The sequence below is a fragment of the Erinaceus europaeus genome, chromosome 15 (assembly GCF_950295315.1).
Source record: "Erinaceus europaeus chromosome 15, mEriEur2.1, whole genome shotgun sequence".
In the NCBI taxonomy this organism is placed as follows: Eukaryota; Metazoa; Chordata; class Mammalia; order Eulipotyphla; family Erinaceidae; genus Erinaceus; species Erinaceus europaeus.
The window spans coordinates 62,902,514-62,929,803 of record NC_080176.1 but is presented as its reverse complement, the minus strand read 5'-3'; the positions used below and the strand labels follow the sequence as shown (position 1 = coordinate 62,929,803).

The following is a 27,290-nucleotide window of genomic DNA, read 5'->3' as shown; positions in this document are numbered from 1 at the left end:
GGCCTGACTCCCCTGAAGTGACTTTCCATCCACCAAACCCCTCACTCTTGTCTTAGAGGCCCCTCTAGCCCACTGCACAGCCTCAGGTGCTGCCCTCAGCACCCACCTTTCACAAGGGTGTAAACACCTCTTTCCTGCTGTATTCATGGGGAAGTGGGAAGGCCTTGGAGTCTAGTGCTGAGCCCTGGAATTGGAAGGGACAAGGTCCAAGTTAGCACAAGGACAGCTCTAAGCCGGATCTGGTTATGGACCCTGGAAGGGAGAGAAGCCTGGCTTGCCAGCCTGGGTCTCTGCTAACTACAAATCAAGGGTGTCCTCAGCCTGTGCCATGTTCTCACGGCTGCCTGTCAGGTGCCCCCCTGAACCCCAGCAGGCTACCAAGTCTCTATCTCCCAGTCTGGGGAGGGCCCATGAGCAAGGAAGGTTTAGTGTATGGGTGCTGTGGCCTCTCCCCACCTACCTGCCTCCCCAGTCAGCGGGGAAGAGAACTACAAGGGGCGGCAGTCTTTCAAAGAGAGGCTGTGCAAGCTGTACACTGAGATGTGGCTGGGAGCTGAGAAGATGTGACGAGGGACACAGGAGGGAAGGAGCCTTGCCAGTGGCAGCAGAATAGAGCTAGGAAAAGGGAGAGGCAAGCCACCCACAGAAACACCTGGACAGGGGACAGCCCGGGCATGACAATGCGCTCATTTACTCAACCAGTGAGGCAACAAAGACGTGTGAGCACCTCTCTGTGCTGTGCCCGGCTCCGCGGCTGCAGTGGTAGGCGGGACACTGACTGTGCCCTCCAGGAGCGTAGGCGACCCACCTGGCAGATGCCAAATACCCTTGGTAGCAACAGGCAAGGGGCCAGGTGTGTCCCCTTCTCAACAGGGCACACTGCAGGGTTCTCCGGCTGTGGTGCCTTTGGCCTCCCTGGTAGAGGCAAAAACATATCTCAGCCCCAAAGCTCATGCCACAGAATGCTAGCTCTCAGACTCCAGGGAGCTGTTGCCTGGGAACTGGGTAGCTTGTTAAACCTAAAGATGCCAGGAATCAGTCCCTACCTGATTCAGAGGCCTGTGGGCACCCCAAGCATATGCAATTTTAATAAATTCTAGAGTTACTCAACCATAGTTCTCAACCTTGGCTGCACATGGGGAGGCCACAAGGAGGGAGTTTAAAATATTGATGCCAGGGGCCAGGCAGTGAGTGCCGCACCTGGTTGAGAACACACACTACACTGTACAACAACCTGGGTTGGAGCCTTCACTCCCCACCTGTAGTGGGGATACTTCACAGAGGTAAAAGTGATCTGCAGGTGTCTATCTTTCTCCCTCTACATCCCCCCTCCTCTTTCAATTTCTCTCTTTCCTATCAAATCAAATAGAAAGAAAGGGAAAAAAATAGCCACCAGGAGCAGAGAATTTGTAGTCCCAGCACTAAACCCCGGTGATAACCCTGGTGGCAATAAACAAGCAAACTGATGTCTAGGCCTGATTCTAGAGACTCTCATTCAACAGGTCTGAGATTGGAATTCAGACACTGATAGATGACTTTTGACAGCGCCGGTGGTGATTCAGAAGGGCAGCCTGGGCCAAGGCCCCTCCCCCCCACATACAGACACCCCACTCCCCACTTCCATTAGTCAAGCTGTTCCAGAGAACCAGGACCAATGATGTGAATGTGTGTACATAATGTGCATGTGAGAGAGAACTCTATTTTAAGATACTGGCTCTTGCAGTTGTGGGGTGGGCAGGTCCTAAGTCTGTGGGGCAGACCAGCAGGCGAGGAACCCAGAGAGGACTTGATATTTTAACACTAGTCCAAAGAGACTGTGGGGCCGGAATTACCTCCTGCCTACTCTTTATTCCCTTAGAGCCGTCGGCTGATGGAATGAGGCTCACCCACACTGCAGAGTAATCTACTTTAGTCCAAGTCCACTGACTGAAATGTCAGTCACCTGTACAAAAATCCCTTCTCGATTCTACCCGGAGGAGTGTTTGCCCACTCCAACTCCATGTTTGCAAATAAGACCCACAGACCACTGCAACTAGCTGTCACCCACTTAGGACCCAACTCCTGACAACAGTATCATGTGCACCAGATCTGGGTTATGTGCTATGAGCTCACCTCCTGGGGGGAATGGAGGGAGCCCCTTCTTTCCCAGGGAGAGTTAGGGTCCTGCTTTCCACCAAATCCTTCATTCACACTGGGGCCCTCTCCCAATCCCCAGAGTTGTATGAGATAATAGCAGTGTAAATCTTTGACCAGGGAGCCTCCCCTTTTTTTTTTTGGATGAGGGAACGGTACTGAGAATCTCTCTGTGAGGGCCACTGATCCAGATGGGATTGTCCCCTAATATTTTCTTCCCCTAGAGTTCTGGCTCCCCTTCATTCCTTCCTCTTGGAGAGTCTTCCCCTGTCCTCACCCCCCTCCCTCTCCCTCTGCTGCCACCATCCCTTCTTCCTCATACCTTGAATGGCTGCTGGTGGTGGCCCTGAGGTCCACAGGGCAGTCTCCCTGGATCTTCCAAGGTGACAGCTCACTACAACTACTCTGAGACTAATCCAGAAAGCCTTCATAACTTGGTGCAGTGTGAAAATAGAGTTTCGGGGCTAGGCTGTGGCACACCCATTTAAGCACACCAGCCACCAGGACCTGAATTCAAGCCCCTCTGTGCCCACCCCACCCCCCGCATGGAAGCAGCTTCATGAGCTGTGAAGCAGTGCTGCAGTTGTCTCTCTATCTCTCCCTCATTAACTCCCCCTCTCAATTTCTTTTTTTTTAATATTTTCCTCTTAAACTCACTTCTTTTTTATTTATTTTTTATTTATTTACTCCCTTTTGTTGCCCTTGTTGTTTTATTGTTGTAGTTATTATTGTTGTTGTTGTTGTTGTTGGATAGGACAGAGAGAAATGGCGAGAGGGAGGGGAAGACAGAGAGGAGGAGAGAAAGATAGACACCTGCATCCCTGCTTCACCGCCTGTGAAGCGACTCCCCTGCAGGTGGGGAGCCGGGGTTCGAACCGGGATCCTTATGCCGGTCCTTGTGCTTTGCGCCACCTGCGCTTAGCCCGCTGCTCTACAGCCCGACTCCCCCCCCCCAATTTCTATGCATCCTATCAAATAAAGAGGATAAGGGGGGGAATGGAAAAAAAAAGAAGGCTGCCAGGAGTGGTTGATTTGATTGTGTGGTACTGGGCCCCAGAGATAGTCCCAGTGGCAATAAAAAAAATAGAGAAGTTTGTTGGGGATTTTTGTTTTAGCTTTGGGGTGAAGAGACACCACAGCAATGAACCTTCCACCCATCTAGTGCAGTGGCCAAGCAAGGGAGACACCTCATCTAGGGAGCTATCTCTCCAGCCCTTGCAAGAGTTCCTTGTTTCAAATCTCTCCTGGTGGAAATTCCCAGGGTGGGAATAGCAAACTGGGTGGCACAATATCAGGCTGTCACATTGGGTAGGTGGGGCCTAGTGAGATTCCCTCCAGTGACTCGTTCCAGCAGCCACCCACATGGGAAGGCCTCCCTGCTTCTGTTTCTCAGTGGATTGAGGCCACCTCCTCGCTCTCCACAGCCACATTGCTCAAATTTCCAAGATAATTATCCATCCCTGTGCTGACGCCGGCTCGGAAAGACCTGCTTCAGGGAACCGAGTTGCCAGAGATAAGCATCACTGTTGTCACCGTCCTTATTAAGGAGCAGGCCATGAATGCTGTGGGTTGGGCACACAAGACAATAGTCCGACATGTTGGCATTCTAGGAACCCTCACCTGCCAGTCCTGGGGGCCAGAGTTTATTCCAAATCTACCTAGATGAGGGCATTGAACCAGGTCGTCCACCAGCCCTGGGTAACTCCACCTGCCTCTTTCTTTGCCCTGGGTGGGGGGATGGGGTAAAACTAGGAGTGACCTTGGCCTTTGTTGCTTCCTTCTTCATCTGGGGCATGCCACTGCCTCTCCTTTCTCCGTGACTCCCTCTTTCCTACCTTTCTTGTTTTTCTTTACTCCCTCTCTGATTTCCATTCACACGCCACCCTTCTCCTCATTGTCATCAAGTGTCCATCTCTCTCACATCTATCTGTCCTTACCGTATCCCTCTAGGAGTCAGGAGGCTGAGGGTTAATCAGAAAGGTGCCCTCGTTAAGCAATCCAGGGTGACAATGGGAATTCTCTCTGCAGGACTGATAGGAGCAGGGTGGTACCTCAGGGGTGTGGGCTGGGACTGAACACCCTGTGCGTGCATCTAGGGGAACCAGGTCATCTGGTCATGACAAAGGTGGGCCAGGGTCTTTATATGACAATATGAAGATAGTCTAGAGTTGGGGACCAACTTGTTAATTTTGCCTGACATTGGATGGGGTGGGGGAGGGAGCTCTTAGTATGTGAAATGTTCATGGCTCTAACCAGGAAAGTTGTGGGAAAACCAGGATCATCTGGCCTTACTCCCTGACTCTGGGCCATGGGAAGGAGGGGTGACTGTGCTGGTAGAATGCTTCAGGGACACTCGCTGGCAGGGGCACAGATTTCATCCCACCTGCTCCTGCATGGGCCTCTGACACTCAGTGAACTGCTCATCAGTGGGGACAGAACTCACAGGTTATGAGGTCACTGTGGTTCCCCCAACCAGAACCAGGGACTGAGGGCATAGGCTGTGCTTTGTACCACAACTAGGCAGACACATTTCCTTCCTCTTCTGGGCCCCAGCTATGAAAGTCTCATGGAGCCCTGAAATCCTCTGAGCCTTCTTCCAGGGCAGACCCCAGATTACTCCATCATTACCCTGGTGACCTATCTTTGGTGCTCTCATGAGATAACTTGTGGCATGTGGCTTTGACACTCCTGGCTCAGTCTCCTCATAGGAACATGGGGGTAGAAATAACCAGCTTGTAGGATCATTGTGAGGATTTGTGACCACATGGAAGAAGGACATAGTAGGTATTTAGGAAATGGTTCATGAGGTCTGGAGAGTTGGTCCTTTGTTCTTTCTGCTCCCAGGCTGCTTCTTCTACAGGAAAAGCAAGGTAATACTGGCCACTTTAGAGTGGCCATGCCAATGTGTTCAACCAGTCACTCAACAAAGATATGCCACATGCCCTAGGAAGTGAAACTCCATTCTCTGGTGGATATTCAAAGAAACAACCCATTTTCCCCTTTAAGGAACTTAGATGCTAGTCTCAAGGACCTCAGCATTTTGAAGGTGAGGATTCCTTCTTAATTATACACTGTCCCTGGACCTTCACCCAGTTGTCCCTGTCTCATGTGACTTAGTGAACCTTTTGCATGTGCTTGGGTTGAATCTGTCACCTTCTGATTGAATAACCTCAGAATCCTAGAGGTCTGAAGACAGCTATCCTTTCCACACTGCCAAAGGCTTAGGGGGCCTGGGTTACATTCAGACTGTTGTAAGGGATGAAGGTTCAGATAAGACAGGTGAGGGCATTGCCAGCCTAAAATGGATGAGACCAGGTGGAAGAGTCAGTATAATGATTATACAGACTTTAAATCCTGAGCCTCTGAAGTCCCAGACTCTCTCCCCAGCACCACCATAAACCAGAGCTGAGTAGTGCTCTGGTGAGAGAGAGAGAGAGAGAGAGAGAGAGAGAGAAAATGAAAGTATTGAGTAGGTGGTGGCACACCCAGTAGAGTGTACACATTATAGTGCTAAGGACACATGTTCAAGCTTCCAGCCCCTACTTGCAAGGGGGAAGTTTCATAAGTGGTGAAGCAGGTCTTCAGGTGTCTCTCTTTCTCTCTCCCTTTTCCCTCTCAATTTCTCTCTGTCTCTATGCTAAATAAATAAATAAATATTAAAAGAGAGAGAGCGAGAAAGTGGATGAGACCAAGGTGGGCCGGCATTGAGCAGCGAGCCCTTAAGTGGTAGACCATGGCAAATGTTCGAGGTGAAGGAGAAAGGACACTGGGGGACAGGTACAAAGGTAAGCAGTATCCAGCTCACCCCCAGCTGTCTGTCAGGAGCCTCCCTCAGTGCTCTTCTCCTGTGGAGCTGAAGACTGGGAACTCACTGTTCTGAGCACAGTTTTTGACTCTCAAGCTTTGAGGTCACCAGGCCACCTATGTGGTGTCCAACACAGTCAGTTCCTTGACCTGTGAAGGTCCACCAGGCCCTCACTCATGTCTGTATTCTGTCTGCCACCCAGCCAGGCTGTCCACATGGCTGTCATTTGGGGTGAAATAAAACGGACACCCTTCTTGCTTCATGAGTTAGGGGGATCCTGGGCAACCCAGACCTCATCCTGACAGGGTTTGTCTACCCTGACCCCCAGTCCCTCACTTCACTTACCATAACATCCATTTTCCAGTATCAATTGCATGTGCTGAGAACTAGGAGAAGTGAAAGGAAAAGGACCAGGAAGGACTGGTATCTAATTCAGGAGGGCTTTCTGGGGGAGGTGATGCCCATACAAAATCTTAAGGATGAGCAGAGTTTGCCCAGTAAAGGTGGGGTGGAGGGTACAGGTCAGAAGGGCTCTGAGCCCCAGCAGAGGAGGAGAGTGGACAGGCCAGGTGGTGGGAGTTAGGCACACCGGACACACCTTTCAGATGGCAGGTGAGTGGCAGGAGGGGAATGGGCGTGGTTGGTAGGAGGCCTGTGGTGGAGCCTAGTTTGTACAGGCTCAGGGAAACAGTGGTGAGAATAGATCCGCTGCTGAACAAGCAGAGACAGGAATGGGGAGGGAAGGGCACAGGGAGAAAGAAGGTTCTGGAACAAGGAAGAGAGGGACATCCAAGTTCTCAATGAGGTCTGGGAGCTGCTCGGCTAACTTGGAAACCATAGTAGCCCTCCCAGCCTCTCCTCTATCCACTCTGTGCTTTGGGTCTTTCTTGGGGTGGGGGGTTTGCCTGCCCCCACTGCTTCCCACCCCTGCTTGGCATGAGCTCCCCATAAAAGCTAAAAATTCACCTCATCTGACCCAAATCAGAGGGTGGAGGAGCTGGGGCTTCATTATGCTCTGGTTAAAATGGGTCTTGTGGCTGAGGATGGGCCTCGCTCTAATTCTATCTTTGGGCACCTCCACCCACCCAGCCAAGAAGATGGTGGGGGCACCTCTGTTTAGATTGTTGTACAAAAGGTCTCCCCTCCTCCCTTCAGCTTTTTTAAAAATCAGCCTTGGAAAATCCAGCCTCTGAGCTGGGAAAGAGACGGAGGAGGGCGAGAGCAGAGGGAAAGGGTCAGGTCCTCCCACTCAGTAGCCCTGAAGGAAAGGAGTTGGGAGAGGGATCTCTGGGGAGGAGCAGGAGACTGTGAGACAAGGACAGGGGTGGTTTTAAAAGCTGCAGTGACTCCCTTTACAGCATTTTTCTTTATGGCACTTCAACTCCTAAATCCTTCTCGGGGCTTGAGTCTACCTTCTGTTGGCAGCAGAAAAGCTAAAGGAGTTGTGCCTCTGGCTTTGAAAGAAATATTTTTGCAAAGGGAGTGGAGCTGGCCAATCAATCATGAGACAGATTCAGCACTGTAAAAGAAAACAGCAGCCCTTTCCAGGCCCTCCACCCCCACCCTCCCTCCAGAGACCCCTGCAAGTGGGTCATGGGTCTGACTCAGGGTGGAAGGCTGTGGAAGACTCCTGCGAGAATGTTCCTGTGTTCCGAAGGCGCCTTGTAGGTCTGAGGTGGTGAGTGTGCAGGTGTTTTTTGTGCGTTGTTTGTAGATTGGTCAGGGTTCTATGAAGTCAGGAAACACTGTACTTTTGCGTGCACTAGCCTCTCAGGTAGATGGTACTCCCTTGCTTCTCTTCACAGATACTCAGCTAGAAAATCATGTGCATCTACTTGGGTTCGCTGCCTGGCACTAGGCATGATGGAACACACAGGGCAATTAAAAATCACATACATGTAGTATTTTGTTGAGGATACAGGATCACACAGTGCAAAACTGGGCAAGAGGGCCAGGGTCCTGGAGCATGGTCCTAACTCCTGAAGGCATTTTCAGGAAGGTATATTGGTTAGTAGTTGCTGTATGACAAAGATACCCCAAAACTTTAGCAACTTAAAACATACAGTTCTTTAAATCCTCATGGTTTTTATAGTCAGGGGCTCCAGAGCAGCTTCACTGGGGAGCTCTGACTCAGGGTGACCTGGGAGCTTGTGGTAAGATGTTGACATCTTAGGACTTGATTGAGTAACCTTCCAAGATGGCTGACCTAGTAGCTGCAGCTCTGGTCCAGGCTGTTGGTAAGAGACCTCTGTTTCTCCCTGTCTTAATCTCTCCCTTGGTTGCCCAAGTGCCTCCCATCATGTGTACTGGGTCCTCCCACAGCAAGAGCCCCAAGAAAATCAAAGGGAAGTTGTCATGTCTCATGACCTAACCCTGGAAGATTCAGAACCTCGCTTCTCTGGGGTCACACAGAACTGCATGGGGTATAAAGACCAGAAGGCAAGGAAGGTCTCAGAGGCTGGTATTAAAGAGGAAGAATTTCAGGGAAGAAATGAGACTCAAGCAGGGTCTTGAAGACACTGATCTGGCAAAGAAGTGTAACTTGAGGTGCCAACAGGCTAAAGGAACAGACACAGAGCCTAAATGGGGCATGGTGTCACTGTGGCGGGGGGGGGGAGTGAGGACCCAGTTTTAAAGATAGAGGTGGAGGGGTCAGAGGAGCAGAATACTTGATGGTAAAGCAAATAGGTCCTGGGTTTGATCCCCAATACTATAACAATAAGAAAGGCAAAAACAAACATAGAACATCATAATAATGACAAAACTTTGCTTTGGCCTCTCCTTCTTCTTGTTCTGTCTTTGTCTGTCTGCCTCTTTCTCTCCCTCTCATAAAAGAGGTCCAGGTCAGATAGCACTGGGAAATATAGTCAAGATCAAACTGTGGTGGAGGATGAAGACAGAGGACAATGATAGACTGAGGCCATAGGCTGTCCTGAAGGTTGTCATTGGATGTCTTAAACAAAGGACAGGGTCAGGGAGTAGAACCTTTGTACCTGAGATTCTAAAGGTCCCAGTTACAATCCTCAGCACAACCAGAAGACAGAGTTTAGCAGTGCTCTGGAAGGGGGTGGGGAGAGAGAAAGGAGGGGAGGAGGGGAGGGCTAGGAAGAGAAGAAAGGGAAGGGAAGGTGAGGGGAAGGGAAGAGAGGGGAGGAGAAGGGAGGGGAGAGAAGGGAAAGGAAAGATGTAGAAGGTCTTAATGATTAGCTCAGCCTTACTATGTGGGTTGAATGGGTCACTCCAACCCTTTGGAATTCGATAGCCAACATCTATAAAAATCAGTATCACAAATGAGTTAAATCTGTGAAGTGAGTGGCTTATTGAAATGAGGATCCATTTTAACCAGACCCTCAAGGAGTTCTAAAGTTCAGGTGGTATCAAAACGCAGTGTGGCTCCTCCTCTTTTTTTCCTCTACTGTGGTATAATAAATGTTCGGCTAATAAATAAATATATAAATGTTGGACTAGCCAGTACCCTAAAGCTGAAGTCGTGTCCTTGTCCTATATTGAAGAGGCAGTTCTCAAGCCCACCTGCTTTTCTAGATGAAGGAACGTTGCTGTGTAGCAGGCAGCTGCAGAGAAGAACATGCCCCCCTCCCCTGTTATTCTGTATTTGTTCCCTATGGGGCTCAATGGCAGTCAAAACCTCATCCAATTCTTTTTTTTTTTAATCATTTTATTGGGGGCTTAATGGCTTACAGTACAGTTGTTGGCACACAGGTACAGTTTTGCATCTCCCCTTGACAGGTAGGACTCCAAAACACTCTTACCCCCAGACTAGGTCCATCTCCACCATCATGCACCAGGACCACACTCTCTCCACCTCCCCCCTTTCCCTTCTTCTCCAGAGTCCTTTGGTGCTTAAACCTACCCAGTACAAGTTTAACATCATCTGATTCTTATCTTCATTACCACCTAAGAAAAAGACAGCCCAGTGTCATTATCCCTTTTTACAGGCAGAAAAGCTAAGCTGAAAATCCCCAAAAGAAATCAGTAGTAATCAGATCTTAATATATATAATAGATAGCACAGTAATATTAATATATATAATAGATATGCAAAGAGACTCTCACACCTGAGACTCTGAAGTCCCAAGTTCAACCCCCCCACACACACACACACCACCATAAACCAGATCTTCTCAGTGCTCTGGTAAAATATATGTATAGTAATAATTCCTCCAGACTTATGAGCTTGTGAAAAAGGGAATAGAATCTAAATTTTTCAGTCATTTTAACAGAAATGGCTTAAAAAATCAAATATAACCAGCATCTATGTGCAGATAACTATTGCAGCTTTTGAAGCTTATCTCAGAAGGAAGCAGAATCCAGTCTTCAGTGAATCTTGCCAAAGATAACCCTTGCAAACAAATGTCTGTGGTCATCTTTTTCCTTCCACATATGGTAGAGAATTATGACTTGTATCTTGATTTCCTAGTGGGATGTTTCTGCACAAATTTTAAGTCTTTGTTTAATCAAATTTCTCCATCTTTTATGACTTCTTGAATGTTCTGTCTTACTTAGAAAAGTATTTCCCCTTGAGATTATAAATAATTATGCACTGTTTTTCTTATGTGATTTTGTTTGCTTTTCTTTGCTCTACTGCACCTGTCATTTTATTTTGGTATAAGTGAGGAAGAGATCCAAATTTTGTCTTGTTTTGTTTCCTTATAGAACTAGTCAGATGTTTTAACCCCAATTATTGAACAAAAATCTACCTTAACATAAAGATTGAGACTCTACCTTTATTATTTGTTAAATTCACGTCTATATGAATTTGTTTGAATCTATTTATGAACTGTCTGTGACTTTCTATTGATCTGTCTCTCTGTTCATGAGCCAATACCAAAATGTATTTTATTTTGTGGCTTTGTAATATGTTTTTATGTCTGGTAATCCTAGCCCCTCTACTCTCATTACTCCCCTGTTTCCAAAATCTCTTGGCTATACTTAAATACTTATTTTTCTATATGAACTTTAGAGTCAGCTTATCTCATTTCAGTAGAAAACCTAGTCGATATTTTCATTGGGATTATATTACATTTATTGAGCTCTTTGGAAGAATTGGCATCCTGACAATATTATCTAAGAACAGGGCATACCTTTCCACTTAAGACTAAAAAAGAAAGAAAACATACTTGAGTCATGTTTTAAAACTTTTGGGGTATGGATCTTACACATTTCTTATGAGCTTATTCCTAGGTGTTATATCTATTTTTATTGCCAAGAAAATAAGTTCCTCTAACATCTCTCTTTTGAATTTGTCTGTTGTTTGTGTAGGAAAGTTGTCAGTCATACCATCTGCAAATAATATTTTTCCAACTCTTTTTCTGCCTCTGCAAGTTCATATTTCTTAGTCAATATATTTGATCTGGAGACTTCCAAGGCAGACAGACCAGACTTCCTGGGTGCAAGGAAATGGCTGAACCCATTTTGGTCATGAGTGGACCAGCCAGGATTCTTTGGGGGAAAAGGGGAAGGGGGTGGGGGGCATCCTTGTGCCTGGAGAATATTTTCATTATAATCATTGATAGCCAGAGGCCAAAACTCGTTTACGCATGCATGGGTGTTGGGTGGCAAGTAATTGTCAGTAAGGTGTTAGAAAGTAAGATTCCCAGAAGCTGTGAATCTATTTCTAAGACTTTGTGAGAACTATGATGGTTATCATGGGGAAGTGGGAGAGAGAACTTTGGTGGAGGGTGTAGTGTAAGATTGCCCTATAATCTTACAATCTTGTTAATAAAAAATAAATTTTTAACTATTTAATAAAAATTTTTTTAAAGAAGAGTCATGGTCCAGGAGGTGGTGCAGTGTATAAAGCAGTGGATTCTCAGACATGAAGTCCTGAGTTCAGTCCCTTGCAGCACATGTACCAGAGTGATCTGATTCTTTCTCTATCTTCTCCATTAATAAATAAAATCTTTAAATTTTTTTTTAAAGCCTAGTCCTGGGCGCTAGGCTCCTGTGTCTGGGACTAGATGTGACCAAGAGAAAGAAGGCTCCTGTCCCCTGACATGTACCCAGAGGACACTGGACAGCACAACAGAAGCTGCACTCCCACGTTGTGCTCAGCCTAGCTCTGGGCTTCTCCCCACCTCTGACTGTGACCACTGACAGCCTCGGCTCCAGCCCTTTCCGGGATCTTTCTGATCTCCTTTCGGTCTCTAAGCACTTTGCTGTGTGTTCATCTTACCAGCTCAGTTGAAAAAGCTGAAGCCCTATGAAAGCAGATTAGCAGATTTGGGGTCCTGTTCAGAAACCACCCCCCCCCCCCCCCGCACAAAGCCCAGGATCAGTACTCGGGCTTTGCTCCTCAACATTTGGGAGTGGTCTGGCAGCTCAAGCAGGAAGCACATGCAGAAGTGTCTCCAGTGATATCCATGTTGCTCTGACCCAGCTTGCAGATCCACATGATGACAGTCAGCTTCTGCAGGGGGAGTAGTGGGGAAAAAGATGCAGAGGAGGGACCTGTCTCAGTATAAGTAGGAAAGGAGCTGCCTGGATGTTCTCAGTGCTATAAAGCTTCCACATAATGACACTGTGTGCCATTAAGCCTGAAAATTGCAGGCTCTGAACCTGTTCCCCTGCAGAATGCCAGGCAGGTTTCATGGTGCTTGACACCTGCTTAGGAGAAAAGCAAAGCTGAGGTTTCCCTTCCGTTGCAAACTGCAGGCAGGGTTGGGGCCCTGGAGGCCATCCTTCTGGGCCTCCTTATCTGGGCCTCTCCTCCAGACTGGAGTGGACAAAGGCTGAGAGGCAGGAGAAATGCTGGGAGGCCCTGCAGTGTGGCTTTTTCTTCCTTCCTTCCTCCCTGTGTTCCCTCCTCCATGGAGCCCCTCTTCTACCACCTCCCAGGGCAGAGAGAAGGGTGGAGGCACAGACATGAAGAACGGGGAGTAGGGGGGTTGCTTCATGGGTCAAAGGATGTAACTTCCTAGCTGGTTTCCAGCCTCCTGGGCCTCCCCTTTCAAGCTTACCTGCTGGTGTTCAAATGCAGAGCCAGGCAGATCCCTCTTCTGTCCAGAACCTTCCCTGACTTCTTCCCTATGGCCTCCTAATCTCTCCAAATGCTCCCTCATTTCTGTGCCTCACTCACCACCCCTCCCTAGCACCCCCAGCAGAATGAACAGCTCCTCCACCCCCACCATACCCCCATTTTCTGAACTCACTAGACCTCTATCTTGGGACCCAGAACCCCACACCCTCTGCTGCTGCTCTCTGGAGACACCTCACTCTACTCAAGAAACTGTACCTTTCTCCCCATAATCTGTGCTGTCCCCCTCCTCCCCCTTCCTCCTTCTCCTTATCTTCTTCCTCCTCCTCCTTTTTCTTCATGTCAAGCACCCTATCCCTTCCAACCCTGTCTCTACAACCTTTTACAAAAGTGGGTGAATTCTACCTGAGCTAAATGATAGTCTCACACACTGCTTCAGAAGCCTGGGGTCCAACTCCTGGGGTTCGGGTCTCAGGTCTACTTCAGTTTCCCCAGTTGAAAACTGGAATGGGCCAGCAAGATAGCTCAACGGGATAGTGGACCTGCTTTGCCACAGGTTTGAGCCCAGCTTCCACCACATTGGAAGAAACTTTGGTGCTATGATGTTTGTCTGTCTATCTATCTACTATCTATCTGAAGAAAAAAAAAAAGCCTAGAGGGACTTGGGCGGTAGCGCAGTGGGTTAAGTGTAGGTTGTGCAAAGCGCAAGGACCGTCGTAAGGATCCTGGTTTGAGCCCCTGGCTCCCCACCTGCAGGGGAGTCGCTTCACAGGTGGTGAAGCAAGTTTGTAGGTGTCTTTCTCTCTCTCCCCCTCTCTGTCTTCCCCTCCTCTCTCTGTTTCTCTCTGTCCTATCCAACAATGATGACAACAATAATAACTACAATAAAACAGCAAGGGCAACAAAAGAAAATAAATAAAGTCTCTTCATTAAAAAAAAAAAGCCTAGAGCAGTAAAGCCTGGTGATGAAATAAAAAAAATCTGCATTATGGAGAATTTTTCAGAATCCATGTAAAACAGGGCAACTCTGGCACCAAACCAGTTTGACTCCATGGATGTCAACTGAAGGGAGCTCCAAGTGGCCCCTCCATCCCCCATGTAGTGTCTCTAGAGACCAGATGGTAGCACACCCTATAGAGGGCACACATTACCATGCATAAGGACCTGGGTTCAATCCCCAGGGGTGGGAGCTTCAAGAACAGTGGAGCAGCACTGCAGGTGTCTCACTCCCCCCGCCATGTAGTGTGTCTTGGTCAGGTTGTGATGTTGTCCCTCCCCACTGTTTACAAAGTCTGGGTTGTTTGTTAATAATCTGTGCACAATTGGGGATACAGCTTCCAGACCCTGGTTGGACAATCACTGAGTTGGAAGACAGGCCCAGAGCCCATTTCCTCACCTTCCCTCCAGGCAGGGAGAGGCTCTGAGGCTCCCTCATAGCCCAGCCTGGTGCTAATCCTACCTGATTTGTGGGACACTCCTCTGAAAGCCCCGCAGTTTATTCAGGGCTGCTTCCTTGTGTGACCTGCCAGCAGCCCTGAGAGACAACTGCGGCTGGGGGGGGGGGGGGGGGGCAAAGCTCCTGGGTTGGGAGCTGACAGAAGGTGAAGGTGTCCCTGACCTTGGAACCCAGGGGTCTAAGTGGGTAACTGGAGGGCACCATGGTACCAGCATGGTGGGGGTGGGGGGCAGCTAGGGACTGTCATAGCCTCCTAGTTTTACATTAAAGAAACTGAAGCTAGGAGCTGGGTGGTGGCTGACTCAGTGGAACACAGAGATTACAAGGAACTGGATTTAAACCCCTGACCCCTGTATGCAGTGGGGAAGCTTCATGAACAAAGGAGCAGTGATACAGGTATCTCTCTGTCTATCTCTGTCGAGAGGGAAGGAGAGAAGGGAGAGAGAGACAGAGAGCCAGTGAAATAGCCCACTTGAATAGTATGCTACTTTGCCCTGTGTGTGACCCAGGTTCAAGCCTGGTCCCTACCACAATGAAGGAAGCTTTGGTGCTGTGGTGTCTCTCTCTCTCTCTTTCTCTCTCTCTCTCTCTCTCTCTCTCTCCCTCTCTCGCAACAAAACACTTTTTAAAAAGAAAGAAGGAAAGAAAGGGAAAGAATGAAAAAAATAAAGGAAGTATGGAATGGTGGAAAGGAGAAAGAGAAAGGAAAGAAAAAAAAAAGACTGCTGGAAGCAGTGGAATCATACAAGTGCTGTACTGCATTAATAATCCTAGTGGCAAGTGAAATAAATAAAAGAAGGGCAGAGATGACCTCAGCTCTCCAGAGCCCTGCCCTAGGAAAGATAGAAACAGCCTGGGGGTGTAGACTGACCTGCCAATGTCCATGCCCAGCAAAGAAGTAATTACAGAAGCCAGAACTTCTACCTTCTGCACCCCGTAAAGAGTTTTGGCCCATACTCGGGGGGGGGGGGGGGGCGGGGAGTTGTTAGGGGAAGATGACCTCTCAGACCACCCAGACCAGAAACATTTGTCACCAGGAATCTTGTTTTTATACCATCACTGAAAAAGAAGCAAATGTGGAAAACACCAGAGGAAGTCAGGCACTGTTTCACTGTTTGATCTGAGAAGAGGACACTGGGAAGCAGTAATAGGTATAGGTGTGACTTAGAAAGGAAATGAAGGCAGGACCATAGAAAAAATGGGCAAAAACATATAGAGATAGATAGGTAGCTGTAGATATATGTAGATAGATATAAATATACATAAAGTCAACCCATACCTGTGATCCTAGGAGAACTATTTCTGTTTTCACTGGAGAGGTATGGACACATAAAACTCTGATGGTGGGAACGGTGTGGGATTACTATACCCCTACTATCTTACATTTTTATAAATCACTAATAAAACAATAAGAAGGGGGCCAATGGTGGCTCATCTGGTTGAGCACACATATTACATTGCACAGGGACCCTGATTCAAGCCATCGGTCCCCACCTGCAGGAGGGAAGCTTCACAGGTGGTGAAGCAGGTCTGCAGGTGTTTCTCTTTCTCTTTCCCTCTCTGTCTCTTTTTCTCCCCTCTCAATTTCTCTGTCTCTATCCAAAATAAATAAAAATAAAAATATATGTCTATTTTAAAAAGAGTGAAAAGAAACTAGCTCTCAGAAAGGGAATGTAGGTGAGCCAAGGTCACCTGTAACTTAGTTCAGAGAAGAAAGTAACTGCAAACACAGACTCATTGTACCTAAGAGGCTTCTTCCCCTAAAAGGCTGCAGTCCATTCTCAGCTCCTCTGCCCCAAGTCTTGAAATAGCACCCCCCCCCCCAGCCTCTCTCTGCTTCAGTTTATCCCTCTTACAGGGCACCTGCTTTGCCTTCTCTCACTGCCCAGTGCCCTGGCTGGGAGGCTTGGGAGCCCTGGGTGGGCAGGTACACAAGTCTAGTAGCAGGCAGACAGAGTGTGCGGGCTGGCCAGCCAGGCCGCTGCCAGGGCACCTTCTAGAAGGGACATTGGAATCTCTCACAGTAAGGTCAGCATCTCAGGCATGTAGCCCAGATGTCCACACACGCCTTAGATATTAGCAAAGCCCAAATGACTACATCCCCTTCCTCCACAGGACACAGCCAGGGCTCTCAGCACCCAGGCCTCCTCCATAGTGCTGTGTGCATGTCACCCACTCCCCAGCACCCCATCCCCCAGTGAGTGTATGGCTTGGCCATTGTCTGCAGGGAGAGAAGTCAGCAGCCCTCACCTCCTACTGTAGAGACAGCAGGGTTGGGAGTCTGACATGCCTAACATGAGGCCTGGCACTGTTTATGGGAGACACGTGATTTATTTTATAATCTAAATTTTCAGGGATTTAATAAGCCTCCCAAGGAGTTTTCTGGCTCAGGAGATCTCCTATAATAAACGCAAGTAGTAAATCCTTGATTTGGAACATAAAGAGGTGTATGATTTTTCTTAAAGGAAAACAAGGCCTTTTTCCCCCCCTCCTCTAATAAACAAAGGGGGAGTAAATAATTAACAAAGAGCAGTGTGGAGGGGGACCATTTCATTTGTCTGGCCCAGACTCCCCTCAGGCCACTCTGTCAGTGCTCCATTCCCCACCCCTACCCCCATACCCAACACATCTATCCCTTCTGTAAGGTCACTGCATTTCAGAAATCTGTGAGCTCCCCAAGAGACATTTTTTAATATTCTATTTTATTTTAATTTAATAAGAGAGAGATACAGAGAGAGACCAGAGCACTGCTCAGCTCTGGCTTATGGTGGTGCTAGGGACTCAACCTGGGATGACAAAGCCTCAGAATGTAAAAGTCCTTTGTAGAACCATTATGCTATACACCTCCCCCCCCCTGCTCCTCCCCCCATATAAGAGACTTTTTCCAACATTGCTTGGTAACCTTGACCCCATTTTCCTCTTGTTTCCTTATCTGTAAAATGGGGACAAGTGGCCTCACTTAGCCACCTACTTGTTTATCAATCTCTGGGAGCTCTCTGATGATCCAGTGCACTCTTAGAGCTTATTTTATTTTATTTTATTTTATTTTATTTACTGGATAGAGACAGAGAAATTGTGAGGGAAAGGGGGATAGAGAAAGAGAGAGAGAGAGAGGCCTACAACACTGCTTTTCCACTTGTGAAGCTTCCCTCCATACAGGTGGGGATTGGGGGCTTGAACCCAGGCCCTTGTGCACTATCATGGGCACTGTGCCACCATTTATCTTTATTATAGTGCATTATACTAGTAGGATATGCTGCTGAATACACATTTAAAAACCTAATAAAATATTAGAAGTGACAGCAAATCGACCTTAAGCTATCTGAAGATGGTGACAGACCCACTACCACTACAGGACATTATATGCAAAATACCAGCAAGGGGAAGTTCCTCACTGAGTGACAAATCCCTTTACCAACTGGGTTTCAGGACTGGAACCCAGTCATTTGTGAGGACTGCCTGTATGATACCAGTCTCACATGCCAGCAAGAAGGTGAAAGTGTTCTGAAAAAAGATCCCAAGCCCCGTCTTTGGTAAGGATGTGGAGGCAATGGCCCCAGCATTCCCACATTCTATTCTCTCAGCTGTTGGCTGTGTGTTGCTATGGTGAAGAAGAAGGAGGTAGAGAAGGAAAAGGGTAGAGAGGGAGGGGAGGAAAGGAAGGAGAGGGGAAAAGAGGAAGGAAGGGAGGGGATAATGAAAGGGAAGAAAGAAGAGGAAGAGAAGGAAGGAAGAAGGGACACTCTAAGAAGTAAATAGCTCTGACACTCAGACACCCCATCCCACCCTCTCTCACCAAAGCCATCAGACTGAGCTGTTCCCCACTCTTCCTTACTCATCTATTATGTACAATCAAATCTATCCTCAGTGTACTGTTATTCCTGAAAGAATGGGGCAGATAGGGGGTGGTTCAGCAGGTGAAGAGCACACCTTACCCTGAGACCCCAAATTCCATCCCTGATGGACACTATATGGAGACACCATGGATAGCACCGAGGGAACTCCATGGACAGTGGAGCCATGCTTTAGTGTCTCCTACCTCCTTCTTCTCCTCCTCCTCTTCTTCATCCTCTTCCTCTCCTCCCTCATCCCCCACTCCTCTCTACTTACATCTAAGGAAATAGAATACAATATAGGACTGAGAGGCTGCTCTGCATTATGGCTATCATAAGACCCTCTGTTCATCCTTTAATGTTACATGAAACAAATAAAGAAGTTAGGGAGAAAGAAGTCCAGTCTGGCTTCTATTTCTTCAAACCCCTGTGGCTGATCCTAGGTCTTGCCTGCAAGAAGCCAGCTCAGCTGGGGTGTGGGAATGGAGAGGTGAGGACAGGAGTGTCAAGGGACACTGCACGATGCCACGGTGGGGGGGGGGGGGAGGGTTTGGACTACAGTCAGGGGTCTCTGTCATGTGGTGCTGGAAGGTCAGTTCACAATTCCTTCTGTGGGCAGGGTTCCCAGGAAAACAGTGGGAGCAAAGTCAGTGTGGACAGGCTTTTCTAAAGTCAAACTCAGTAGACTGGTGGGGGGTGGGAGTAGGGGTAGCCTCTGGAGGCCTCAGCAGAGAACAGTACAGCTAGGCCTGGTGTGCCACATCACAGGAGAAAGGCACACAGATCCCAGGATGTGGAGAAATCTGTGACTTGGGTGAGAGCTCAGACGAATCTGCCTGGCCTCTGGCTCCCCGTTTGTCCTTCATGTGGGTGTGGAGGAACTGGACATGGTGGGAGGGAGAGAAAGGGGGCACTCAACTGTCTCTGTCAGGAGGGCCTGTGTTCCAGCTGTGAGGAAACATCTGGCATGGACATCAGCTCTGGCAGAGGAGGGAAGCAGAGCTCCAAGGACGGGGCCCCAGGTCGAGCCAGGGACTGCGGGCTCCAGGCATGTCCTGACAGGGCAGGGCAACAGGGCAGGTGGGGCCGGCTTCACCCAGCTCTGGGCGCTCTGCCTGGGGTGCTCCAGCTGGTGGGGTGCGGGCTGGAAACTGAGTGGCTCTGCCCAACCTCCCAGCCCACATGTCTGGCCCCAGCCTCTAGGGCAGCTGGGGCTCTGGGCATTCTGGGGCCAAGCAGCATGGCGGCTGCTTCACTCTGGACATTCATCAAGGGTGGGCACACAGAGGCCCCTGAAGGAGACAGCTACTTGTACCAACCCCCTCCCTCAATCCTGCCCTCTCTCCTACTCTGGCCCTACACTCTCTTTGTGGGGGGGGGGGGGGTGTCAGTACCCACACAAACCACAAAGACTAAGAATGTGCAGAAAGTATGCAGGGAGCTGCCTACTGGCCTCATTTGGATCTGGAAAAGCAATCCACGCCCCTTCTCTGCCCCAGCGCCAGACCTCTCCTGCTTTCTGCAGCCACTGATTCTTCCAGGTGGCTCTGGATCTCCAGGCCCAGGCAGGAGACAGAGATGGGTGGGGCCATGCCCAGGCAGTGGGAATATGCTGGCTGGGGCCACTTTGGGCAGCAGGCAGTTCACCCTGGGATTGCAGAGCTGAGCAGGATTCAGGGAGTAGGCTGTGGCCTGGTGGGTCCCAACAATAGAATTGTCCTGAAAGTCACCGACAAGGGGACAGTAAAAGGCAGGAAAGAGATGGGATTTGATCAGAAGTTAAGTAATTGACCTAAGACTTCTCATCTGTACTTTGAACACACACACACACACACACACACAGTCTCAGCCCAGCTTTAATCAAACATCTAAAGTAAGACGTAGCATCTGTGTGATAAAGGGGAGAGCTTTAGCACCCACTGGATCAGGGTTCAAATCCTGTCACAGTCTCTTTCTGCTTGTATCCATTTGCCCTCTCCACAGCTGTTTTTCTTTCCCCCCCACAGTGGAGTTGTCAGTATGAAATACGGAGCTTTTGGAAGGGTTAGAGGTGTAATGACAAGCATCTTACATGCATTTGATTTCTGGGGGTAGCACTGATTTTTTTTTTTTAATTTCATCATCACGAGTTATTTGCTCAGTACCTGTAGGATGAATCAGAAGCCTTTTTTTTTTTCCCAGAGCACTGATAAACTCTAGTTTATGGTGGTGTGGGGGATTGAACATGGGACTCTGAAGCCTCAGGCATGAGAGTCTCTTTTCATAACCATTATGCTATCTATCCCCACCCCCAGAAGCCATTTTTTTCTGTTTTATTTGATAGGAGAGAGAAAAATTGAGAGGAGATAGAGATGGAGATAAATAGATGAAGTTCCCTCCCTACCCCCAACAGGTGGGGATCTGGGACTTGAACCCAAGTCCTTGCCCATGATGACATGTGAGCTCAACCAGGTGTGTTGCCGCCTAGCCATGTGGCATCAATTATTATCATTATAAAGGATGGCTCAGTTGATTGACTAGTGAGATTGTTAGCACAGAACGCAACTAAAAATGAAGATGAAATCACTAGAAGTGTGTTTGAGTGTGTAAGACTAACAGAGCCAGGCTTCTACAGGACATGTCTGTGGGTCCTAGCTACTCCTCCCCCTTTTCTCATAGAAGCCTCTATGGCCTCCTGTAACTGAGGACACAACCCCTCCTTGGTAGGGAGAAAGGGGAGGACAGGGGGAGGACCTGAGGCCACTAGGTGCTCTCAAGTTACAGTTGAATACCCCAGGGCCCAAGAATGAGAAGCACTGCCCTGTCAGCTATCTAGTTGGACATAGGAAGATTCTAAAGTAAGAGGCAGCAGCACCCTCACATCCTCTGAAATGACAGCTGTACCGGCCAGGGTGGTGCCCTTCCTGTCCTCTTCCTCTGCAACCTCCATTCCTCCTCCCTTTCATGTCTGATCTCTGGTTTATCCTATCCCCTCCCTACTAAGATTCAAATTTCACATTGAACTTCTCCTATCTATTGAGAGTTTTCTTGTTTTGCTTTCGCTGTGTGTGTGTGTGTGTGTGTGTGTGTGTGTGTGTGTGTGTGTGTGTGTGTTTCTCTTTCCTGAGCCTGTTGTTTTGAAGACAGAATGTTGGGTGGGAGGGAGAAATGGAGAGCCCAGGCAGGAAGCTGGAGTCGGGACTCAGCACCCACTTTGGGACACTGCTGAGTCAACCCTCCAGGGCATGGCTAATTTAGGGTCACCAGGAGCCCTTCCTCCCAAAGAGACAATAAAATCAGGGGTACCATCCCCTACTTTTTGCCTGGAGAAACAGCCCCAACTACATGGTTACATGTGTCTCTCCCAGAAAGGGGCATGGGCCTAGAACCAAAGGCACAGTAAGAAATCCAGACTCACAGCACCTCCCCCTCACTAAATCCACTGTGTATTTCTAGTTCCCCACACCCTGACTCTGACCATCTGATGACAAGATGGAGATAGAGAGGCAGAGGGTCCTCCCAGAACTGCAGTCCCTAACAGAAGTCTTAAGTGATGTGGCTACAAAAGGTCCAAGGACACCCTCATTTGAGACACCCGTTATTCAGGGCTAGAACTGTAGAGAGGGGATGCCAGCTGGGGGTGGTGCTGCCCTATCCTCCAAGCCTCTCCTGGGTGCCTAAAGAAAGGAGGTGAAGCCTCAGGAGGTGGCAACCACATTCCTCGGTGTCCTTACTCACAGGTCACACTGCACCTGGCTGCACGTGCTCAAAACTAAGTGTGGCTCCAACCTGAGGTGAGAATTGAGTCCCTCTGACCAGGGACTCGAAGGGGCCAGAGGCCCACCTACTGCCCACGGAGCTGCCTTCCTCAGCCTCAGAGCTGACTCTCAGTCCCAGGAACGGCCTGGCCTCCCTCTCCACATATCCTGTGTCCCACACTCCTAGCCTCTTCTCTCACCTCCACCATTGCAGTAAGGAACAGCCATGGGCTGCACAGAAAGGAGGGAGCCTCCAGAACATTCTCTCCTTCTCTGGACAGTAGCAGGCAGCCTGGGGACACCCTCACTGGTCAGAGGGAGGTATGTTAGCTGTTTGTCAGCTTATCTTACTCAGGACCTGGGGGGCAGAGTATCAGGTGTGTATCATCCATTTGAACTGCCCAAAGAGATGCAGCATGAAATGGTTTGTCCATCTGTAAGAACCAGGTTACAGTTGGTTGAGCACACACATTTCTGTGCACAAGGACCCAGGTTCAAGCCCCAGTCCCCACCTGCAAGGGACAAGTTTCATGAGTGGTGAAGCAGGGCTTCAAGTGTCTCTCTGTCTCTCTCTCTTTCTCTGTGTCCTCCTTCCTTTCCTTCTTGATTTCTATCTTTATCCAAAATAAAATTTTTAAAAAAGAAAGCATGAAGCTTAATTTTTAAAATATTAAAATAAAAGAGCGAGGCTAAACAGGGGCATTCAAAGCAGAACCTGGTCCCCCAACCTTAGAGCACCTTAGCAGGACTCTCCTACCGGTATGCTGTTCCCACAGCCTGGAACCCTGTACCTCAAATCACTTCATGATGGGATCCTTCTCCCCATCCAAGACTCCATTCTAATGCCAGTTTCTGTGGAAGGATAGATGCTGAAGTCAGGGAGGAGAGATTGATGGGTTTAAGCAGCTGCCGACAGCTGGCTTTCCTTTCATTCAGCATTGTGTTTAGACAGCATTGTCACTTTCATAGTAGTTTTCAGAAATTGTACAGACAGACAGCCATGGACCCTTTACCTAGTCTCCATCAGCGGAAACATTTGCAGAGCTGAGTGTCACGTGAACCAGGGCATCACACCCTACCAGTCCACCAAGACTCTTCCTGTTGCCATTTGTGACCACACCCACCTCAGTCCTGTCCCCACCCCTCCTTAGCCACCAGAACACCTTCCTCTGTTCTCAGATGTTGTCATGTCAAAGCTGCCATATGCATTCATCCAGTAGGGAGCCTGGGCAGCACTGGCTTTTTTCACTCAGGCTCCTCCAGGTCTTTTAAAGTGTTGATAGCTCAGCCCTTCCTCCTGCTAAGTGTTTTTCCATAGCTAATGTGTCACATTACCCACTGAAGGACATTCAGATGGCTTCCAGCTATTTACAGTTCCCCCAAAAGCTGCAAGGAATGCTTGTGTACAGTTTTTTGTGTGGACATGAGTTTTTATTTCTCTAGGATAAGTGCTCAAGTTTTGTGTGTTTGCTAGGTCATACAGTGGTTAAATCTTTAGTTATTATTATTTTTTTTATGAAGCTGCAGGCTCTTTTTCAGAGTGGCACACCATTATACATTCCTGTCAGCAGGGCATAAGGGATTCTCCATGTCTTCACCAGTGTTTGGTTTTGTCACTGTTCTTGTTTGGACCATTCTGATAGGTACATTATGGTATCGCAGCTTGATTCTGATCTTGATTCTGATCCCCTAATGTCTAATGCCACTGAACACCTTTTCAAATGAGAGGACTTATTTGTCATCCATATTTATTTATTTATTTTTGGAAAAATAAATTGAAAGGGAATGGGGAGATAGAGGCAGAGGGAGGGGGCTTGCAATGCTGCTTCACCACTTGTGAAGCTGGCCCCTTGCAGGTGGGGACTAGGGGGCTTGGATCACGATCCTTGAGCATGGCAAGATGTGCTCTTAACTGGGTGCCTGGCCCTCTTGTAGCTTTTTATAGCTTCAGTCCCAAATCCTCTTCAATACACATTTCCAAAATGAAGTGACTTGGGCTCTGTACACCACAATATGCAGATTATCAGTGTGCTGTAGTGGTCGGGGACATGTGATGTGGAGCATTTTCCCAGGGGTAGTCCTGAGTCCTGAAGGACAACTTCTCTTGGTGCTTAATCACCCACTCCAGACCTGCCAGTGTGGCCACCACTCCTGCCCACCTGGTCCCCTGTGAGGGCTGTGCCCCCTAACCCTGCTCTTCCTCTCTGTGTGTCCCGCAGGGCTCTGGCTGAGACCATGGCCAATGACATTGACGAGCTCATCGGCATCCCCTTCCCCAACCACAGCAGCGAGGTCCTGTGCAGCCTGAATGAGCAACGGCAGGACGGCCTGTTGTGTGACGTGCTGCTGGTGGTGCAGGAGCAGGAGTACCGCACCCACCGATCAGTGCTGGCCGCCTGCAGCAAGTACTTCAAGAAGCTCTTCACAGCTGGCGCCTTGGCCAGCCAGCCCTACGTCTACGAGATCGACTTTGTGCAGCCCGAGGCTCTGGCCGCCATCCTGGAGTTTGCCTACACCTCCACCCTCACCATCACCGCTGCCAATGTCAAGCACATCCTCAACGCCGCCAGGATGCTGGAGATCCAGTGTATTGTGAATGTGTGCCTGGAGATCATGGAGCCGGGTGGGGATGGGGGCGAGGAAGATGACAAGGAGGACGATGATGACGATGAGGAGGATGAGGACGAGGAGGACGAAGAGGAGGAGGAAGAAGAGGAGGAGGAGGAAGAGGATGACACAGAGGATTTCGCTGACCAGGAGAACCTGACTGATCCCCAGGACATCAACTGTCACCAAAGCCCTTCCAAGAGCGACCACCAGGCCTATTCAGACACCCCCAGGGACTACCCAGACTCCTTCCAGGCCAGCAGCCCAGGCCACCTGGGCGTGATTCGGGACTTCTCCATCGAGTCTCTGCTGCGGGAGAACCTCTACCCCAAAGCCAACATCCCCGACAGGAAAGCCTCCCTCTCTCCCTTCGCCCCTGACTTCTTCCCGCACCTCTGGCCGGGGGACTTTGGTGCCTTTTCCCAGCTGCCCGAGCAGCCCCTGGACAGCGGCCCCCTGGACCTGGTTATCAAGAACCGAAAGATCAAAGAGGAGGAGAAGGAGGAGCTGCCCCCGGCGCCCCCGCCCCCTTTCCCCAATGACTTCTTCAAGGACATGTTCCCTGACCTGCCCGGGGGGCCACTGGGCCCCATCAAGGCGGAGAATGACTACGGTGCCTATCTCAACTTCCTGAGTGCCACCCACCTGGGTGGCCTCTTCCCGCCCTGGCCGCTGGTGGAGGAGCGCAAGCTGAAGCCCAAGGCCTCTCAGCAGTGCCCCATCTGCCACAAAGTCATCATGGGGGCCGGGAAGCTGCCGCGGCACATGCGGACGCACACTGGGGAGAAGCCATACATGTGCACCATCTGTGAGGTCCGCTTTACCAGGTGCGCATGCGCGGGGCCCAGTGGCTAGGGTGGGGTGGGGTGGGGTGTGACGCGGCAATTGGGCCGGAAGTCAAGGGCGTGCAGGCAGGTGGGGGCGCAGATGGCTGGGTGAGGAGCCAGGGAGACCCAGCTGCACCCTAGATGCAGGTCCGGTTCACTGCCACAAGGCATAGTCGGCACTACCTATTACCTCCTGCAATGACTTTCAGTCTTTTTGGGAGCTTAAGGTATTTCTCAAATTGATGCTGGGTGAAAAGGTCAACATCCAAAACAGGTAAGAGCTACAGCACCCCACTGAGCACATATGCTACCATGTACAAGGACCCGGGTTCTAGCCCCTGCTCCCACCTGTACGGGAGAAGTTTCACAAGTAGTGAAGAAGGTCTACAGGGGCCCCTTTCTCTATCCCTCTCCCCTCTCAGCTTCTCTCTTTTCCTATCAAATAAAATAACGAAAATTGACTGCCAGGAGCAGTGGACTCATAATGCAGGCATCAAGCCCCAGTGATAACCTTGGCGAATATATATATAAAGCTTGACATCAGTACACTCCAAACCTTTCATCTTGTACAGACTCACTCCCACTCAGCAAGCATGGGTTGAGACCTTCTCTGCATGCTGATTTTTGGGCTCAAAAGTGACTGACAGATTGATCCACTAGGTTTAGGGAGAATGTGACATCACCTGTGGTCCTTTGCAGTCATGGAGATTAGGCAGCCTTCCAGCCAGGTTCACAGTGGGGACAGTTCGGGGGAATGGGCTTGTATCAGGACTTATGCACCTGACTGTGCCACATGTGGTCACATGGCCATGGCCACTGTCCCCATCAGAGACCCACACAGATTCCAGTGACACTGACATTCCCCCACTTCTTCCTGGAACTCTCTCTTTGGGAAGTTCTGAGGCTCTGGTTTTTAATTCTTCTTCTGTGACTTCAAATTTGTGGCCTTTGAAGACAGGGTGTAATTTTAGAATCCAGTTGAATAGATCAAATCTGGATAAGGTTTGCTGGGGAATGGCAAGGTGAGTTTCTAGAAAGCCTAAGACCCACTTTCCTGAGGGGCTGGACGATTTTATGTGAAGGTACCTGGAAAGGGCACTGGGAATCTGTTCAGGTGACAGCAAAGACAGCTCCAAGGATGGTCAGTTCAAAGAATGGCGCAGATTATTTTCAAGGTAACCTTGGGGTCCCCACACAGCTGCTTCTATGAATGTCTTCCAGATGCAGAGTCAGTGGAAGGACACTGGGAGGATGGGGGGTGTCCTATCTCCCTGCAGTGCTGGCCTCAGTGGGGGAGGGAGCTGTCCCTGTCCTTGTTTCTACAACTGGACCCAAAGTCTAGAGATCCTCTCTGCTCAGGTGTCCCTCTTTGGTGGCCCTGCCCAAACAGTGCTTCAGTAGGTAATGCTGTCCCCACCTCCCTGCACCCATCCCTCTCGAATTTGCCTAATTCCCTGGGTTGGACTAGAACCTGAGCAAGGCTTGGCCAAAAGCCAGGGGACAAAAGATAAGCAGGCAGAGTTCAGTCCAAATGCATGGATACTACAACTCACTCCTCTCTATCCCCACTCCCAGCGCTGCTCTGGGAATAACTTCAAAGTCACACTTCAGAGGCCAGAGCCAGGAAGGCCAGCCCCTGAGCAGGCTCCTAGCACCCCCTCTGGCCACCCAGGGTCCACCTCCTTCATCCCCATGCCTGTCCCCTAGCTGAGGGCTGACACTGGAACATCTCTCCCGCCCTTCAGGGGAAACCTGAATATTGTGGCTTTACTAGTTGTGCATCCTGCATCACAACACAGTGAGCCTACTCAGCACGCTGAGTCCTCCTTATCGGTGACCACTGCTTTCCCTGGGGGGTTGTTTGCTTGTTTTGTTTTGTCTGCCTATGATCAATTCCAC

General features: G+C 49.3%; 1 protein-coding gene across 3 annotated transcripts in view; it reads left to right on the top strand.

The window, feature by feature from the left end:
• The window catches only part of ZBTB7C (zinc finger and BTB domain containing 7C), a 384,832-nt gene that overhangs the window by 345,143 nt on the left and 12,399 nt on the right, over window positions 1-27,290 (top strand). For all 3 annotated transcript variants that reach the window (XM_060173838.1, XM_007515930.3, XM_060173840.1), the window contains one exon: window positions 24,177-25,391. In XM_060173838.1, the coding sequence (XP_060029821.1) occupies window positions 24,193-25,391 (1,199 nt within the window). In that variant the 5' untranslated portion in view covers window positions 24,177-24,192. The remainder of the gene's footprint in view (window positions 1-24,176; window positions 25,392-27,290) is intronic.